The sequence below is a fragment of the Procambarus clarkii genome, chromosome 74 (genome assembly GCF_040958095.1).
Source record: "Procambarus clarkii isolate CNS0578487 chromosome 74, FALCON_Pclarkii_2.0, whole genome shotgun sequence".
Lineage (NCBI taxonomy): Eukaryota > Metazoa > Arthropoda > Malacostraca > Decapoda > Cambaridae > Procambarus > Procambarus clarkii.
This window is the reverse complement of record NC_091223.1, coordinates 14,430,721-14,448,668: the sequence shown is the minus strand read 5'-3', so window position 1 is coordinate 14,448,668 and position 17,948 is coordinate 14,430,721. Positions and strand designations below refer to the sequence as shown.

At 37.7% G+C, this 17,948-nt stretch overlaps 1 protein-coding gene across 4 annotated transcripts; it reads left to right on the top strand.

Annotated features, from left to right (window-relative positions):
- The first annotated feature begins 1,773 nt into the window (after nt 1–1,773).
- On the top strand, nt 1,774–16,356 carry Acsf3 (Acyl-CoA synthetase family member 3). 4 transcript variants are annotated; one of them, XM_069312978.1, is made up of 13 exons: nt 1,818–1,863; nt 3,087–3,316; nt 4,936–5,022; nt 6,462–6,592; nt 6,816–6,943; nt 7,283–7,457; nt 8,102–8,258; nt 9,392–9,592; nt 9,987–10,132; nt 10,971–11,101; nt 11,425–11,527; nt 12,016–12,194; nt 14,637–16,356. In XM_069312978.1, exons 4-13 carry the CDS (start codon nt 6,577–6,579, stop codon nt 14,820–14,822), a joined length of 1,422 nt encoding a protein of 473 aa, XP_069169079.1. In that variant the 5' UTR covers nt 1,818–1,863; nt 3,087–3,316; nt 4,936–5,022; nt 6,462–6,576; the 3' UTR covers nt 14,823–16,356. The 4 variants fall into 4 exon arrangements, with proteins under 4 accessions (XP_045612901.2, XP_069169079.1, XP_045612903.2 ...); XM_045756948.2 differs by lacking the exon at nt 1,818–1,863 and adding an exon at nt 3,673–4,187 and having other exon boundaries at nt 3,189–3,316; XM_045756945.2 differs by lacking the exon at nt 4,936–5,022 and having other exon boundaries at nt 1,774–1,863.
- The last annotated feature ends 1,592 nt before the right edge of the window (nt 16,357–17,948 follow it).

Genomic DNA, 17,948 nt, shown 5'->3' with positions numbered 1-17,948 from the left:
TTGTGGGGTTGTGTTTCCTGCTAGGGTTCCCTGTGTGTGTTGTGGGGTTGTGTTTCCTGCTAGGGTTCCCTGTGTGTGTTGTGGGGTTGTGTTTCCTGTTAGGGTTCCCTGTGTGTGTTGTGTGGTTGTGTTTCCTGCTAGGGTTCCCTGTGTGTTGTGTGGTTGTGTTTCCTGCTAGGGTTCCCTGTGTGTGTTGTGGGGTTGTGTTTCCTGCTAGGGTTCCCTGTGTGTGTTGTGGGGTTGTGTTTCCTGCTAGGGTTCCCTGTGTGTGTTGTGGGGTTGTGTTTCCTGTTAGGGTTCCCTGTGTGTGTTGTGGGGTTGTGTTTCCTGCTAGGGTTCACTGTGTGTGTTGTGTGGTTGTGTTTCCTGCCAGGGTTCCCTGTGTTTGTTGTAGGGTTGTGTGTACCCATTAACTGCTGGGGTGAACAGAGGGTACAGTTCAGGATTGGCGCCCAGTTAATCCTCTCCGGCCAGGATACGAACCCAGGCCCGAAACGCTGGCAAAACGCCAGGAGAGTGTCTAACCACTTCGCCACGTTAACTGCACTGTACTCACCTATTTGTGCTTGCGGGGGTTGAGCTCTGGCTTTGTGGTCCCGCCTCTCAACTGTCAATCAACTGGTGTACAGATTCCTGAGCCTACTGGGCTCTATCATATCTACACTTGAAACTGTGTATGGAGTCAGCCTCCACCACATCACTGCCTAATGCATTCCACCTGTTAACTACTCTGACACTGAAAAAGTTTTTCTAACGTCCCTGTGGCTCATGTGGGTACTCAGTTTCCACCTGTGTTCTTGTTCGCGTACCACCAGTGTTGAATAGTTTATCCTTGTCTACCCTGTCAATTCCCCTGAGAATTTTGTAGGTTGTGATCATGTCTCCCTTCAGTCTTCTGTCTTCCAGCGTCGTAAGGTGCATTTCCCGCAGCCTTTCCTCGTAACTCATGCCTCTTAGTTCTGGGACTAGTCTAGTGGCATACCTCTGAACTTTTTCCAGCTTCGTCATGTGCTTGACAAGGTATGGGCTCCATGTCGGGGCCGCATACTCCAGGATTGGTCTTTCGTATGTGGTATACAAGATTCTGAATGATTCCTTACACAGGTTCCTGAATGCTGTTCTAATGTTAGCCAGCCTCGCATATGCCGCAGACGTAATTCTTTTTATGTGGGCTTCAGGAGACAGGTTTGGTGTGATGTCAATTCCTAGATCTTTCTCTCTGTCCGTTTCATTAAGTACTTCATCTCCTATTCTGTATCCTGTGTCTGGCCTCCTGTTTCCACCGCCTAGTTTCATTACTTTGCATTTACTTGGGTTAAACTTTAGCAGCCATTTGTTGGACCATTCATTCAGTCTGTCTAGGTCATCTTGTAGCCTCCTACTATCGTCCTGTCCAACCACTTGGGCTGGACGGTAGAGCGACGGTCTCGCGTCATGCAGGTCGGCGTTCAATCCCCGACCGTCCAAGTGGTTGGGTACCATTCCTTCCCCCCGTCCCATCCCCAATCCTTATCCTGACCCCTTCCCAGTGTTATATAGTCGTAATGACTTAGTGCTTTCCCCTGATAGTTCCCTTCCCTTCCTACTATCATCCTCTGTTTCCATCCATCATGATTTTTATATTATCATCATGATCGCCATCATTTCTGTTCAGAATGTTTCAGTACAACACGCCAACATTAAACTACCATAATCAGCGTACAGTGTTAACAAATACAGACAATTGTATTATTATAATAAAAAGCGGCAGTTTTCTTATATATAATAATACAATTGTCTGTATTATTATAATAAAAAGCGGCAGGTGTGGGAGGATCAGCTGACGGAGGTAAACACGGGGAGCACGTGTCCACTGTGGCCAGGGTGAGGCTCTCTTGTGTCTTCCTTACCACAGGGGGTCATTATCTCTTATTGGCGGGGACAGGAAGCTGGTGGATTGTCAAAGGGTCCGTCCCCCACCCAAATATGTCTGAGGATTATTGCCTGCTGTAATTTTAAGGTTAGGGGTTGTCATGCGGCTGTTCCATGGGTTGGGGGATGGTTATCTTGAGATGATTTCGGTTCTTAGCGTCCCCGCGGCCCGGTCCTCGACCAGGCCTCATTTTTGTTACACGCCCCCAGGAGGCAGCCCGTAACAGCTGTCTAACTCTCAGGTATCTATTTACTGCTAGGTAACAGGGGCATCAGGGTGAAAGAAACTGCCCATTTGTCTCTGCCTCCACCGGGGATCAAACCCAGAACCTCAGGACTACGAATTCGAAGCACTGTCCACTCAGCTGTCAGGGATGCTATGGGTTGGTGAATAAAATTTGTTGTGTCGCCAGAGACCTTTGGTACTGGTCATGCATTGGATTAGAAGCCAAACACACCATTGCTTGACCTTATGGGGGTGTGGGTGTCAATCATTCTGGATGGTCCAGGGTAAAATCACATTAAACAGCGTGTAACTGAATGATGACCCAAACCACACATCAGAAAATGAAGAGACGACGACGTTTCGGTCCATGCTGGACCATTACACTGAGTTGATTATGGTCCAGGACGGACCGAAACATCATCGTTTCTTCATTTTCTGATGTTTGGTCTTCATATCTTCAGACAAGGTATTGTGACTCATCGACTGTACATGTAACTGGATGTCGAAAATATTGGTAAATAAATATTTTTCCAAATGTATGTTTGTGGATATTTACTATTTTAACATGTACTTAGGGGATATATATATGTACAGTACTTGGTGTTCCATTGCCGAATAATGCAGAAAATTATAGTTATTAAACTGCCGAAGTCCGAAGGAGGTTAACTTTACCGTAAGTGTTTATGCCTATTTCCTTAGCACCATTGAGTTCGGCCTATAACAACACATAATTTTATCATACTACATCTGATTCCATAAACTCAAACATTTTCAATTGGCTTTCAACTGGGCTTACTCAGCAGGTGACTGATAAAATGACAAAAATTATTGTACATCAGCCTTAGCTAACTACTTTTTTTCAGTACTGGAAGAATAGGTATAGGCTTTATTGTTTGTTATATTGTACAAGAAATTGTAATTTGTTTTGTTTGTGTGTGTGTATTTTCAGGGCTGACCAACCATGCTGTGGACAAGGATTAGAGGGGTTCAGCTTCTTCACTCATCTAAAAATTATTCTATATACTGGCAGAATGTTACAAAGAACTGGAGACATATATCATCATCATCATCAAGTTCCTCTCTGTTGCCAATATTTAGAAAAGCAGCACAGTATAAAGATGCTGTGGCAGTTACTGACCAGCACGGAGAACATACTTATGGACACATTCATAAATTAAGGTTAGAGGATGTGTTTACTCTGTAGAAAATATTTAATACAAGTATCCAGCGTATAAAAATAAAAGTATATTCACTCCAGTTATTGTCTTGATTTTTACTTTTCATTTTGTCCCAAGGTGTTCCATGAAGAAAGATTTAAGACATACAAAGAATCTAAAATGTGGGAGCTTAAAAAATGGAAAGTGGGTTGGTAGGGAATCTTTCTTTAACCCATCTGGGTTGTGTATTTCTTTAAACCCTTAGATACATTGGTTGGTTTCTTAAGTGATTATATTGTAGATATTTAATGACAGCCGTGCTTAGAACCATTGAAGGCCTAATTCTCATGTTTTATGTCTTTGATATATCTTATGTAGGTAGGAAGAGTGAATGAGTTACTGTATCTACAACTCTGCATATAACATCACATATAGTACGTACATATATTTTTTTCGTTGAAAGTTTACCCCTAAAAAATATTGCACTGATATATTTTTGCATTGGAAATCAATTTATTTTCTATGCCTTATTTAAATTTTAGCCATTATTTTCATTTCATAGCAATACATACTGTGCATGCAACAATGTGTATATAAATGAGCATTTCATGTATGAAGATATACTGTAAATGTTTAGGTTTGTCATGTCAGTTCAAATGACTAAGTAAAAAATGATCAAGTTTGTTGGCATTTTAAGCCTTTATTTTTTTCACCTTGATGACTTATTCCTTGTTCTTTTTATATATTATTGAACTTTATTTCTGGCAGTTTAAACATCAAGATATCAAGATGAGGCTTGAAGGCTGTGCAACTTGCATAAACAATGGTGCAACTTGTCTGGAATGAACCCATAATGCACAGAAACATGGGACAGCTTATAAGTCCTCTTATGAGTAAGAACTGATCCCCCAAAATGCTCTGCATATTAGTGGCTTTATGTAAATTGCAATAGTGTATCTAATACTCCACTGTATTCATAAAACTTTACTGTGCGGTCATAATACTCCACTGTATTATGTTTCAAATGTAAAGTACTATTATATAAATTATTATTATTAGTAAGTAATGGTAATGTCTACTAAAAGACGTAATAACATAGGATAAAAACCAACATTTACATATTTGTGAGATATATGTAAAGAAATTACACCAGGTGTTAAACACTCTCCTGAGTGCTTTGTCAAGGTCTGAGTGTGTGTGGTTTGACGAGAATTACCTCTCAACGTCTAATAGATTAGTCGTTGAGATGTACGTCTCCTAATCTCATACTCAGACCTTAGTAAAGCATTCAGAGAGTGCGAAACAATTGGTCTAATTTCTTTACATAAATCTCACAAATACGTAAGTGTTGGTTTTTATCCTATTATTAATATTATTATTATTAGTTATAATAATAATTTAATTGTAATTGCAGCATACAAGTATAGTACAGTACTGTACAGTATATATATAAACAATATCCCAACATCTATCAGGATTGGCATACAAACAGTTTCTCTTGAATTTAGTATTACTGTACATATACAGCATTCTACCCATATATTACAAGAAATAAACTACTAGTTTATTTAAACTTATATACAGTAAATAAAACTTAAACATGTAAAATTCAAACATATGATAAATTATCTTGTTTTTCAGATAAAGCACAGTAGTACAAAGAATTACTCCAAGCCTAGCTTCTCCATGCAGTTAGCTATGCTTTCCTGGACTTTTTGGACAAGTTAGGTAGGTTAATTTCGCTAGAGGGTTATGTGACAAGTCATCCCATTTCCAACTTCCTCTTATCTAAATTCCTAAAGAATTGGCAGGCAAGAGTTCAGTGATATATAGGCTGATGATGTGTTAAGAATATAAGTATTAGAATTAATTCCCATCTTGAAGAATTAGACATGGATCTTGTCTTGCTTCTAGAGAAATTAACCAAGCCCATGCAGTCAACATTAACTTAAATTTTGAGCATAGTTTATAGATTGGGAGGATTATAGAGGAAGCCATCGCTTCCTTTAAGTTCATTTACAAGTAACAATGCGGTGAAATCATACCACCCTACAGCAATATTTCTGGCCCACCCATCACCTGTTGTATCAATGCATGTTGCTGGTACTGCCATCTCGGCTAACACATTAAATTGGACAGAAACTTCAGGTAGCTTAAGTGAGAGCCCAGAGGAATTACAGGATGTTACTCTTTCCCCAAACACCTGCCAGTCACTGTTTGGCAAATAAGTTAAATCCTTATGACTTTACCAAACATCCCCATTTGCAAATGTTTTCTCATTGTAGGGGACAAGAAGCCTGTACTTAGGCTAATTTAGATCCTCCCAAGGCTAACTACTGACCTTTCCCAGGATGCAACCCACAGCACTTGCTTAAATCTTGAGGTGCCTGTTTACTGTTAGGTGAACAGGTGCACCTGGTGAAAGGAAGTGTGGTCAACCTATCTCTGTCCTACCATGGGAATTGAGCCTGGGACCCTCAGTTGCAAGCCACTGATGAAGACCACCATGCCACAAGCTTTTCCAGGCACATAACTCTCACACAAATCGAGCGTTGTGTGTATTGGTGGCATGGACAATATCAGGAAATGCTCAGAGTCTCTCAGTTCAGTAGGAAGTTGAGACGTGTTTGATTTATGAACCCCTACCTAAAGATTGTGAATAATATGGAAACACGCATTCACAGGGTGCTGCATTATTTGGATAAAGACTCATGGGGCATTACACTGCTTGGGTGCAATATACATTTAATATGAAAATATAGCTGTAATTCTGGAAAGAGGCGACATGACCAAAACATAAAAGATACCAGTACTTGGTGTTGTAGATAGCCTGACAGGCTGTTTAGAATAAGCAGTAAGAGAATAAGAGAGCATGGATTGAAGATATGCAGATGAGCCACAGGTGATGCACAATGATGCACTTAAATATGAGGATAGTAAGTTAGTAGAATTAAAGGAAAAATTTTCTTTCATAGGTTCAAAAGTTCATGTGTGATAAAAGAGCAATCAGGTCAGGAGTCAAAGCATCAGATGACCAACAGCTTTAAAGATGGGACCCAGGAGCTGAAGCTTAACCCTGGAAACACTACTTGTGTTTGAATAAAATAATTTTCCTTATAATGCTGTATGAAAACTTATATTTTAACCACTACCTTTTTATTCAACAGTGGACATTTGGCCTGGCGAATTCAGGATGTGCTTGGCAAAGGTTCGGGACAGCACCGCGTCGCTTTTCTCTGTCCCAGTGACGTTTCATACGTGATCACGCAATGGGCCACTTGGATGGCTGGTCACGTTGGTAGGTTGAAATGTATATTGTACTATATTTTGTCATTGCTTTTGATTTATTCTGTACTGTTTAAAGTTATGCAGCAAGTCGATATATGTATAAATAATATTGATGATTACGGTTATAATGCACAGTTATTACTATCATACGACAGGTTGATGTATTTAAAAGTAATAATGATGAGTTATAATGCATAGTAAGAGTAGATATATATTAGCATTTAATTCTGCAGCCGTGCCTCTTTACCCCAAACATCCACCGTCCGAATTGGAGTATTTTGTTCGAGACAGCGAAGCTTCCATCATTGTTACAACATCTGAATTAACCAATAAGATCAAACCTATTCTCTCTGGACAGCAGGTAAGCTCTGATGAACTTGGAGAAAGTACCTGTGGTAAATTAACCAAATTATACTGTCTACTGTATTTTTAAAATGGAGATGTTTCCATAAAAATATCAGTCAATGTTAACCATTGATGTTATATACAAAGTTATTAACATTGTTGTTATATACAGAGTTATATACATTGATATATACAAAGTTTTAAATAATACTGGGGCATTTTAAGGACGTTTAATTTATTTTTAATGTGTTGAAGTAGATTTCTAGAGATTTGTGTACATTGCTATGCATCACTCCATTTCTCATTAGAATAAAAATATATTTGTCTTGATAAGCAAGTGTGTTTATTTTGTTAGGTCATAGTCCTGGAGGAGTTTTTCTTCAAGCCATCCACTCCTGAAGACAACTCCAAAGTTCAGGCTATGCCCAAAGAGGAAAACTTTCAAGTTGATTACGGTCGAGACAACGATTTCTACTCAATCAATGATGCATTAATTATCTACACCAGTGGCACTACTGGCCGCCCTAAGGGTAAGATTTAAGCTGAAGTTGAAATTCTTTACTTTAAAAGCCTTAGGATAAATAATATATATATTAATACATTCAAGTATACTAATGATATGGCACCTTGCTACTTAAAATTTCCCTTTCTTGAGAGAGGCTGGCTAGTTGGCCTCAAGATACTTTTCCCAGGCATTTCAGATGCCTTCCACTGTTGAAGATGTTTTAAGGAACATTGTACAGTAACACATTTGCCAAGCAATTTCACATGTGTGAAAGATGTGTAGAGCTCAGTACTAGAACTCAGAATGCCTTTATTTTTATGTCTTGCAAATATCTAACTTGTGTGCAAGACATCCACAGTTTCACAATTTGCACTACAAACCACTAATTTATTTTTATTTTTTTACTCGCATTGCACCACTTAATACAGGGTACTGTACCATAATTTCCGGTGTATGAAATGCACCAAATTTAGTGATTTTTTAAAGTGGGTTTGTAGGTGAAAATACGAGATTCTGTGCATGTAAATTCAACATATATTCTGTTGGTTATGGACCAAATATATGTGTCCTATATGCCATAAAATGTGATACAGTATTTTGTATAACAGTTCAACCAGCATGTAGTTTGATTTGAAAGTTGTTTAGACTAAGCCTCATGTCTCTGCACAGGTGTGGTCCTGACTCACAAGAATCTGTTATCACAAATAAGTTGTCTTCATCAGGCTTGGGGCTTGAGCTCTGGTGATGCCATCCTCCATTGCCTGCCTCTCCACCACACACACGGCATTGTTAATGCTCTCCTCTCTCCCCTCTATGTTGGTGCCAGGTACAGTCTGCTAAATATTGAGACTATGCGATGGAATCGAACCCACGTCCCTGATCTCCTTGGGCACTACTGACTAGACCATGACAAGCTCAAAGTATCTCGACCAGAAGTACTACCGGGTTGAGATACTTTTGACCCCATCATGGTCCAGTTGGTAGTGTATGCCTCAGGAGATCAGGGATGCGGAAGATCAGGGATGCGGGAGATCAGGGATGCGGGTCTGATTCCATTGTACGGCTTAAATATTTATTCATAGATTCATCGTGCTCTCTGGATTTCACTGTGTACAGCCTGCTAGTGTGTCCATGTTTTTAGTTATAAATTAAGAGTCCTTGATATCTTGATGTTCCAGTTGAAATATTATAAAAAACTTTGCTGATATGTTAAGTCAGACATGTATTTATATATTTAGCAGATTGGCATTACAGTTGAAATATGATTGTTTTGTTTCCATAAAACATGGATTATTTAATATACAGCATGTATTTGTTAATATTCTACACAAGAGCAGAATGTATGTTTCTCATGACATTAAGGAGACTGTGCTACGATTATGTTTCTGTTGAATAAATTGATGTTGATAGTGATGAATAAAATATATTTGGATGCATTTAAGAGGAGAGTAAAGACCGATGTGGTGAGTGGAAGTGAGGCAGAAAACAGGCAAACATGTGGACAGTACACAGGAAGTGGCTTGAGCAATACTGAGTAAAAGTAGATTTAAAAAAATAATGATTGAAATAATTAAAATTTTCTTTGTTCAGTTTGAGTATTTTATCTTGGCTGGGAAATTGGTGTTGTAGTACTGCTGTGAACATTTTTGTTAAAAGTTGTATATACTATCCACTGATGAGTTATCCTTTCTGAGAGAAGTTACCACTGATAGATTCTTTGTTACATAAAAGCAAGACACAAGATACTTTATAATGATGATGATGATGATGGTAAATGATTAAATGAATGACCAACTAATGTGCACTGATTATTAAACAAAAAAATAAGTACTGTATATGTTGAGATTTGAAGCCAAAGAATACCTAATGTGTGTTGAAAATAATATGCTAACTTATCATGTTCTAAATGTGTGAATGTCATGATGTAGCTATTTCTTGAAATGTTTAAATATCTTTCAGGGTTGTGATGCTACCGCAGTTTTCAGCAGCTGCTGTATGGAGCAAGCTATTGTCACTCGACACACCTGTCCAGTCACGAGTCAACCTCTTTATGGCAGTGCCAACAATGTATGCCAAACTTATTGAAGAATATGATACTAAATTGGTTAAAAATACTCGTATGCAAGAATACGTAAAATCCGTCTGTATTCAAAACATCAGGTTAGTTCTGTTTGTGAGTGTATTGTAATTTAGGGGAGAGTGATGAAGTTTGTTTGCTTCATGTTGAGTGCTGATTGTTGGTGCATCAGATAGGTTTACACGCACTTTGAAGTTCTTCAAGCATTTTTATATGATGGAAATTTGTAGTTCTAATTATGTAGTTGTAAATTTTAACTAGAAAGTCATTCTCATTCAGTATTTCCACAACAGTACAGACAAAATTTTATAGATGGCATATACCATCTTGAATGATTTTGAGTTAAAAGTATGGGAATTAATAGAGATTTGGTAAGATTTCTTTAAGCTTGGCAGTCCTAGTACTATATCTTGGTGAGCTACTGAGGGGGTCCTCCCAGGCAATGTTGTAGCTCTACATGTGCAATAAATTCAACAGACTTATGGTGAGTGGTTCAGCAGCATTACCAGAACCAGTCCATGAGCGTTGGCAGCAGATTACAGGGCATACTCTTTTAGAACGTTATGGAATGACTGAAATTGGCATGGCACTCTCTAATTCTTTGAAGGGCACTCGTAAGCCAGGTAAGAAAACCCTCAGTTGGGAATAATATCCAAATTACTCAGTCTTATTAAATCGCATTCTGGTACTAATGTTTAAATATACTCAGTATTCACATTATAAGGTGCTATTAAAATACTGTACATGTTTATATGGTTCGATTTGAAATCAAAGGACTGTCAGTATGAGGTGCAATCAGCCTCACATTCCCTGTATTACAGGAGTGGTAGGTTTGGGCTGGGGAGTCATCTTCACAAAATTTCTTTCTATTAAATGCAATATTAGTCTCTTTGTTTTGTTGCTATTATCTATAGCCTTTCACTATACTGTATCATATCCCCTTTTTTCTTCGGAATGATGTCCTCCCCACCCCATGAAAGTGGGAAATAGGGAAATTATAGTAAATGAACTATGAATGATTTAATCTTCAGTCTTTCATTTGATTTCATCTACCATTAGGTCTAATTTTCTTATAAATAATTGTTAACTACTTAACTTTGTAGTCTATTTATAATTAAATGAGTTTGAATGTGTGTATAAATATGGTACCTACCTGTATCTGCTTTTATTTGTTTTATCATTAGTCAAATTGATTGTAGATTGTATCTTATTATGCCACATTTTTTAATACAGAACCTCACTGAAATTTTTAGCACATTACTGCACACTTTATCTGAGGCAACCCTGTAGTATAAAAAATGAAATTGATTTTAGTGTACTATACTTGAGTATAATAAACCTTAGTGATGTTAATAGGAAGATGTTATAACTATTTCACTTTTCATACTTTGCCAGGTACGTACTCCAGGAATGTCCTCGTGCACTGTGGATTATTGGATTCAATATTTTTATATCTTCCAGGATTTGTTGGAAACCCATTGCCTGGAACTGAAGTGTGCATAGCAAAATTTCTCCCTGGGACGGACAAATATGAAGTGTTATGCTATGGAAATTCTCATGGAACTGAAGTAATGTTGAAAGAGAATACAGAGGTTGGTTGCAGTGTGACTGTTGTTTTCTGTATCAATCATCTATAAAATTTTACTTGTTGAGAATCCTCTGCAAATAGGTAGAAAGATATATAAAGGCTAGATGTAGTAAGTTATGCTCCTGTATATATTTCGATATAGATATGTATGGTATGTATATATGTATGTATGTATGTGTGTAAATCACAGAAATTAACATGTGATGAAAAATGTGACTGACTAAATGTGAAATTTAGTCATTGACAACCATATATAATTCAGAATGACGTGAGTGGAGCTTGCACTTTCATAGTTTTATAAATGAATTAGGTTTTGCTCTCTTGCAGCCTGGAGAGTTGCTAGTACGTGGGCCAAATGTTTTTAAAGAATACTGGAAGAACTCCGAGGCAACCTTGAAGGAATTTACTCACGATGGCTGGTTTAGAACAGGTAGGAAGATGTGATAATTAATGAGGCATCATGTGGAGATTGAGTAAAATAATTTAATATGTTTTATTAATAAGGTAAAAATTGCTCTCCTCAACCTTAGGTCTTCTGATGCTTCATGGAAAATGTGCATGAACTATCATTACTCTTGCTAGCAGCAGTTTATAGTGTATTTGTCCATGAGCTGTGCTCTGCTCGGCTCCAGAAAGCGGTAGAGTTTTTGCCAGTGGACTCTGCTCTAGCCTTGTTTCCTGCCCAAGTGATTTAAACTGTTTCTTCGGGATATGGTGGTGGGTTTCCTTGCAGCTTGCCTGCAGGCAAGCCATTCTGGTTGATCAACAAATTAAGTTCAGAGATTAGATAATGAAAGAAATCTAATTTTGCTTGATACACCCAACACCAGTACTGTATTAGGAAAACTTACATAAAGATGATTGATAGAAAATTAACCTTCTTGTTAGAATTATTAAATGATAATTCATGTGTTGCAGGTGACACAGCACAGTATGTCGATGGAGCATACAAGATTCTTGGACGCACCAGTGTGGATATAATAAAGAGCGGAGGCTTTAAGATTTCTGCACTTGATGTAGAGCGCCATCTTCTTAGCCATCCGAACATTTCAGATGTTGCAGTTGTGGGCATTCCAGATATCACTTGGGGTCAAAAAGTATGAAATATTATTATGAAGCACAGTTTATTAAATTTTATGATTATAATTCATTGGTTTTTCCGTGGTATTCGAAGCATTCATGCTGGAATGAGCTTTGTTTCCATAAATATTTAACTTGTTCTTTTTCATGTTACATCGACACATTTTACAATCCATTGCCTTCAACCACTTCATGAAGGTTGACGTTTATGGGGTGTAGAGGAACTCTGAACTACATATAGACCCAACCGGCCGAAATTTAATGGCAGTATTGTATTTTCAGTATTTATGAATGTATAAAGCATACAAAATTTAGTAAATTATTAGCTTAATTATCAACTGTTCATGGATTTGCTTTCTGTATACAGTATATGTTAAAAACTACAATAATATTTACGTGCAAAAGTTTAATACTTTGTTTCTTGCTTTTCTGGTGTGGGAAAGAGATATCACCTTACAGAAAAAGGGAAGCTATAGGGTGAAAGAAAATCATTGGTATTAAATATATCACTTGTTAATTAGTTGTATTATCCACACTACACATATTATTGCATGAGTGTTAAACACGCACCACCACACTCAATACTCACCCAGAGTAACAGCTCATCACTTCATAAGACAAGGAATACTGTGCTCCTCCTCCTTACTTTACAACAATGCTGCCACACACATCTCATTTTTTGTTTACACTCATCTTTCACTTTTGATGAGTTTTAGTTCAAATCAAAATGATTGAAAAACATGAAAAAACCATCAAAATATTACTAAATTAAATTTTTTGTTTAATTCAGTCAAAAAGCAAGAAAAATTACAAAATATAATCATCTTACCTTGTCCACTCATATACTTCTCTGCATTCCTCTCTTCCTACCTATATATTCATTGAAATACATTCCTCTTCAATTGCTTAGCATACTCTAATTATTTTGCACAACATTTTCATGCCTTACTCGTTTATTGTTCTAACACCACACATGCTTCTCAGACTACCCCTTTGTACTTCTCTTAATTATTCATTTTATTTACTGTATTCACATTCATTCCCCACAAACTGTACATAACTATCCACCCTCTGGCTATATATGTTCCTGTCTTGTCTTGCAACTAAGGACTTTCATTATATAAACCAACTTTCCCTTCCTACTTGCTAGGAGAGAAAACCACTTTTCTTCATCTTAACATTTTCTCTTCTTAACTTCAGTTATAAAAGTTCCTTCCTTTTTGTCAGTCACACATCTCGGTTATTTAATTTGATCAATCACTTCTAACACTTCACTATTCACATTTATATCACACACACAATTTCCTTCATTCCATTTTTACTGTTTTCAGCTATTCAGTTTCATACATTTCTTTTATGTAAATGTCCATGAATGACTAACATGAGGTAAACAACAAAATACAGACTTGAGCATAGTGAAATGCTCCTGATCATATAGCCAGCTGTTATATGATCCACTTAGGACTCATAACCCAGTAGGCTCTTACTCCCCCATGATGTACTGGTAACTATGGGAGATGGTGATGAATCTAACTCAAGTCACCTCCATGAGTACCAGCCCACTATGATACAAGAACAAATCACTACTCTCAAACGAATAAAAAGTTAGAAATGGCATAGGTGCCAATTGTCATACTACAAACTCTTGTTAGTAGATCAAAAGCTGCATTGACCACCACCACATGACACCACCATCATCACAGCTGGATCAGAGGAGCCGTGTACCCTCAATTTTAGCACTAGTGGTGACAGTGGTATTACCTGGTTGTAGTGGGTGTAGCCTTTGACCTACTAATTTTAGTTTGCAGAATGATTATTGGCAGTCCTGATACTCATAATTCTTGTTGACCAGACCACACACTAGAAGGTGAAGGGACGACGACATTTTGGTCCATCCTGGACCATTCTCAAGTCGATTGGTCCAGGACGGACCAAAACGTCGTCGTCCCCTCACCTTCTAGTGTGTGGTCTGGTCAACAAACTTTAGCCACGTTATTGTGACTCATCGCCTCATAATTCTTGCTTGATGGAGGTGATTCACAATAGTGATTTCTTCCTGATGTATACAGTGCTAATACTCTGATGGTGGCTTGAGTTTGAGTTGCTTCTGTCTCTCTTTTGTAGGTATGTAATTACCTAAGTGTAGTTACAGGGTGAGAGCTATGCTCATGGTGTCCCATCTCAATACTCTTTGTCATATGATGCTTTGAAACTACTGATGGTTTTGACTTCAACTATCTTCTTTGAATTATGCGATAGTGTCACTTGCCAGAATATCTATCACTATGAGAATAAAAGTTTGAGAGCCTGGTGGGTGATTAGGAGATGGTCATTCTCCAAAAAGAAGTGCTTCACGGTGCTAAACATCCCAATTTTATGTTTCACTCTTAAGACCATTAATTGAAATAAATTAATTTTAATGCTGTATTTTATTAAAAACTAAATTTTCTCCATTACAGGTGGCAGCTGTAGTTGTGTGGTCAGGTCAGGAAACATTAGATCAACTTGAGTTAAAGAAATGGGGACTAAAGCTAATGCCACACTATCAAATTCCTTCGGTAGTAGTTACTGCGACAAATGGTCTTCCTCGTAACAACATGGGAAAAGTTAATAAGAAGCAAATTTTAAAAGACTTTTTTCCATGAAGATAAAGCCTGCCTCAGTTTTATTTGCCATTATCAATATTACCTTAATTTAAAGTGTTTATGAAAAAATTGTAGGAGGTAAACCTAAAATTTTAAGTGCTGACTTTGTTAACTCTCTGGCTGCGACAGTCGTTGAATGTCACCAAATTCATAACCACTTCTGTACCGTTTTGATGCATTGCGTTACATCCCTAAGAATTTTCAACTTGAGTCTTGAGCAGTCGGCTATGAATGTGAATGGAAACTGGTTACAATTAATAACTAGATGCTGGTGAGCATGGGTTGGCAGTGGCTCTTCTTCCATTTCCTCTTCAAAACAAAGAGCCTTCCTTATGTGCAGTAGTTATTTTTTCCGTTTATGAAATGAACATTACTCCCAACTGATGATATTTGATCTTTTCTCTAAAATACAGTAGCTTCCCTGAATTTGAATGCTCAGTGCACTTCTCAAAATGATTCCCATTTCAGACATTTAACTACACAGCCAAAGAATTAAATAAGTTTAGCATAAAAGAGCTAGATGGTTTATCTTCAGTATGTGTCAAGGAAGCAAATGGCAGACTAATGTATATTAAAATACAGTATTGTAAAAATACTTATTTTTTTCATGTTTCAGGTTCAATGTCTAATAATGGTTTATGTAGCTGGTTAGCATTGTAAATGTGTGGCCACGTCTGTGGTAAAAAAAAATAAAAATAAAAATAAAATGGTTTATTTGGAAAAAAAAGGCACACTAATGTGCATCCATGCCTACAAGTTGCACACACTGTACACCCACATACAGAACATTAAATGCAAATTTAACGTCAGAGGCACTCATAACTGATCCTCCCTAATTGGCCAGTGTCCAGATTGTCTTCAGGAACTTGGACAAAGGAACATTTTGAAGATTGTATACAATCTTTTGAATCTGTGTCTGTGATAGATTAAGACCTGAAAACCTTAATTACAGGCACTTTGGGGTCCATCTCATCATTTGCTGCTGGTTAAATTTTGTAAAGCCCTTATTTGAAATAGCTTTCACTAAACTTTGTATCATCACAAATATGCCTAGTTAAACAATGGTTTAGTGCCAGTGTCCATTTTGTGACAGTAACCTTTTCCTCTGATGCCCACTGAATGGGTGTGGGGTGCATGATATAGAAATACAGTGTGAACCAAATATAAATGCATGTAGCTCAGCACCAATATGAGTGCTGAGCTTCTCTTCATTATCAAAAAAAAGCATCAAGCTTGGGAGACTATGCAGCATAAGCTTAAACAACTTTGAGGTCCTGAATCCATTGTGTGACAGATCTTTTTGTATATGTTAACAAATCTTGTAACTACAGTAGTTCATCAATGCTATGTGTATATCTCTTTAGCTAAACAAATATTGGGTTCAGTTACTAAGTGCCACTCAAAGAATAAATATGAGGTGCATATTAAATGATTTAATCAAAACTTTTAATTGTGAATAAAGTGTTGTATTCAGCTAGATGCTGTAAGGATGTAATTAAGCTAGTTTTGAAAGATAAAATTAAAGATTCCACAAGCATTGGTATTTGTCTCCTAATAAGACTACTCTCCAAATAACAATTGGGTCCTATAATTTCCAGTTTCATTTGAGTTGAAACATTAATTTTGGCAAAATGAACAGGTGTGGATGAGGACAACGGCTGTCTTAACTATTGACTTGAATAACACAGCTTCCACTGACTCGGAAGTCAGTGTAACAAAGAATCACATCAATCAACAGCTAAATACACAGAGACCCTAAATATAAACCAGCATTGCCTAAACCAACCAAAATTACTCAAAAAAATATTTAAAGCACCTCTTACCTCTGAGAGAAGTGCATTGCTGCCAGATACAATAGTACTGGTGAGAAAGAACCAAATACAATAATTTGTTTGTTAGGGACAAGAAGCTTGTGTGAGAGTATGTATGTATGTATATATATATATATATATATATATATATATATATATATATATATATATATATACATACACACATGTATATATATGATACATACATATACATACATACATACATATAAGCCTTGTAACGAGGTCCTCCCAGCATTGAACGGCTGACCCTCCCCAGGATACAACTCAAGCAGTTGATTGACTCCTATGTACAGTACATATTTACTAGTAAGTAAATATGTACCATTAGATGAAACGAAAAGTGCCCAGCTACTAGTCCGTGAGGACTACCTCCGAAGAGCAGATGTCTTGCTCTCTGACTCGCACTTATGCTCCTCTGATTTCTAACCCTTTGGATCGCCTCAAAACTTCTTTTAACCGCAAACTAAGACAGCTCTCTAGTCTTTGTCCTCCTGACTTTGATCTTATTAAACGTTTCTGTATCATCTGCCCTTCTCTTCCTCATTTCTATGGTCTTCCTAAGACTCATAAACCTGGTGTTCCTCTTCGTCCTATCATTTCTTCACGGGGCTCTGTCAGCTATCCTCTTGCCTCCTGGCTCGCTAAAACCCTGATGCCTTACCTTGGCACTTTTTCCCCTGCCCACCTTCGTCACTCTCAGGACTTTATAGAAAGACTGCGCCTGCAACCCTCTTGTAAGATGCTTAGTCTTGATGTCGACTCTCTGTTCACTAATGTTCCGCTCGATGACATTCTCTCTTTCCTTGGACAGAAGGCGTCTGAGGGCCTTCTTCCTCTCCCGCTTCCCACTGACGTTTTCCTCGAACTCATTAGACTCTGTGTTGACTCTTAACTCTTTCTCTTTCAACGGTAAATATTAAACTCAAACTTTCGGTGTCGCTATGGGTTCCCCTCTCTCCCCTGTTCTTGCTAATTTCTACATGGAATACTTCGAAACTGTTCTTCTTCCTTCTATTGATACTCGTCCCTCTCTCTGGCTTCGCTATGTTGATGACATTTTTGCTTTATGGCCTCATGACCTTAGTCTTTTCCAGCCTTCCTCTCCTCTCTTAACAATTTGGCTCCATCTATCCATTTCAAAGTTGAGTGGGAATCTAATTCCCTCCTTCCTTTTCTTGATGTTCACGTTCACAGCTCTGTGTCCGGGTTCTCTTTCTCTGTCTACCACAAACCCATACATAGTGGCATGTACATTCACTTTTTTTCCTACCATCATCCTCCTATTAAGAAAAAG

Bases quoted from the DNA above. Each gene is read 5' to 3' on its own strand.
- Acsf3 (XM_045756945.2), top strand. From the start codon at position 3,099: ATGCTGTGGACAAGGATTAGAGGGGTTCAGCTTCTTCACTCATCTAAA. The intron at 6,944-7,282 runs GTAAGCTCTGAT...TTATTTTGTTAG, and splicing joins CTATTCTCTCTGGACAGCAG to GTCATAGTCCTGGAGGAGTT. The intron at 10,133-10,970 runs GTAAGAAAACCC...TATATCTTCCAG, and splicing joins GAAGGGCACTCGTAAGCCAG to GATTTGTTGGAAACCCATTG.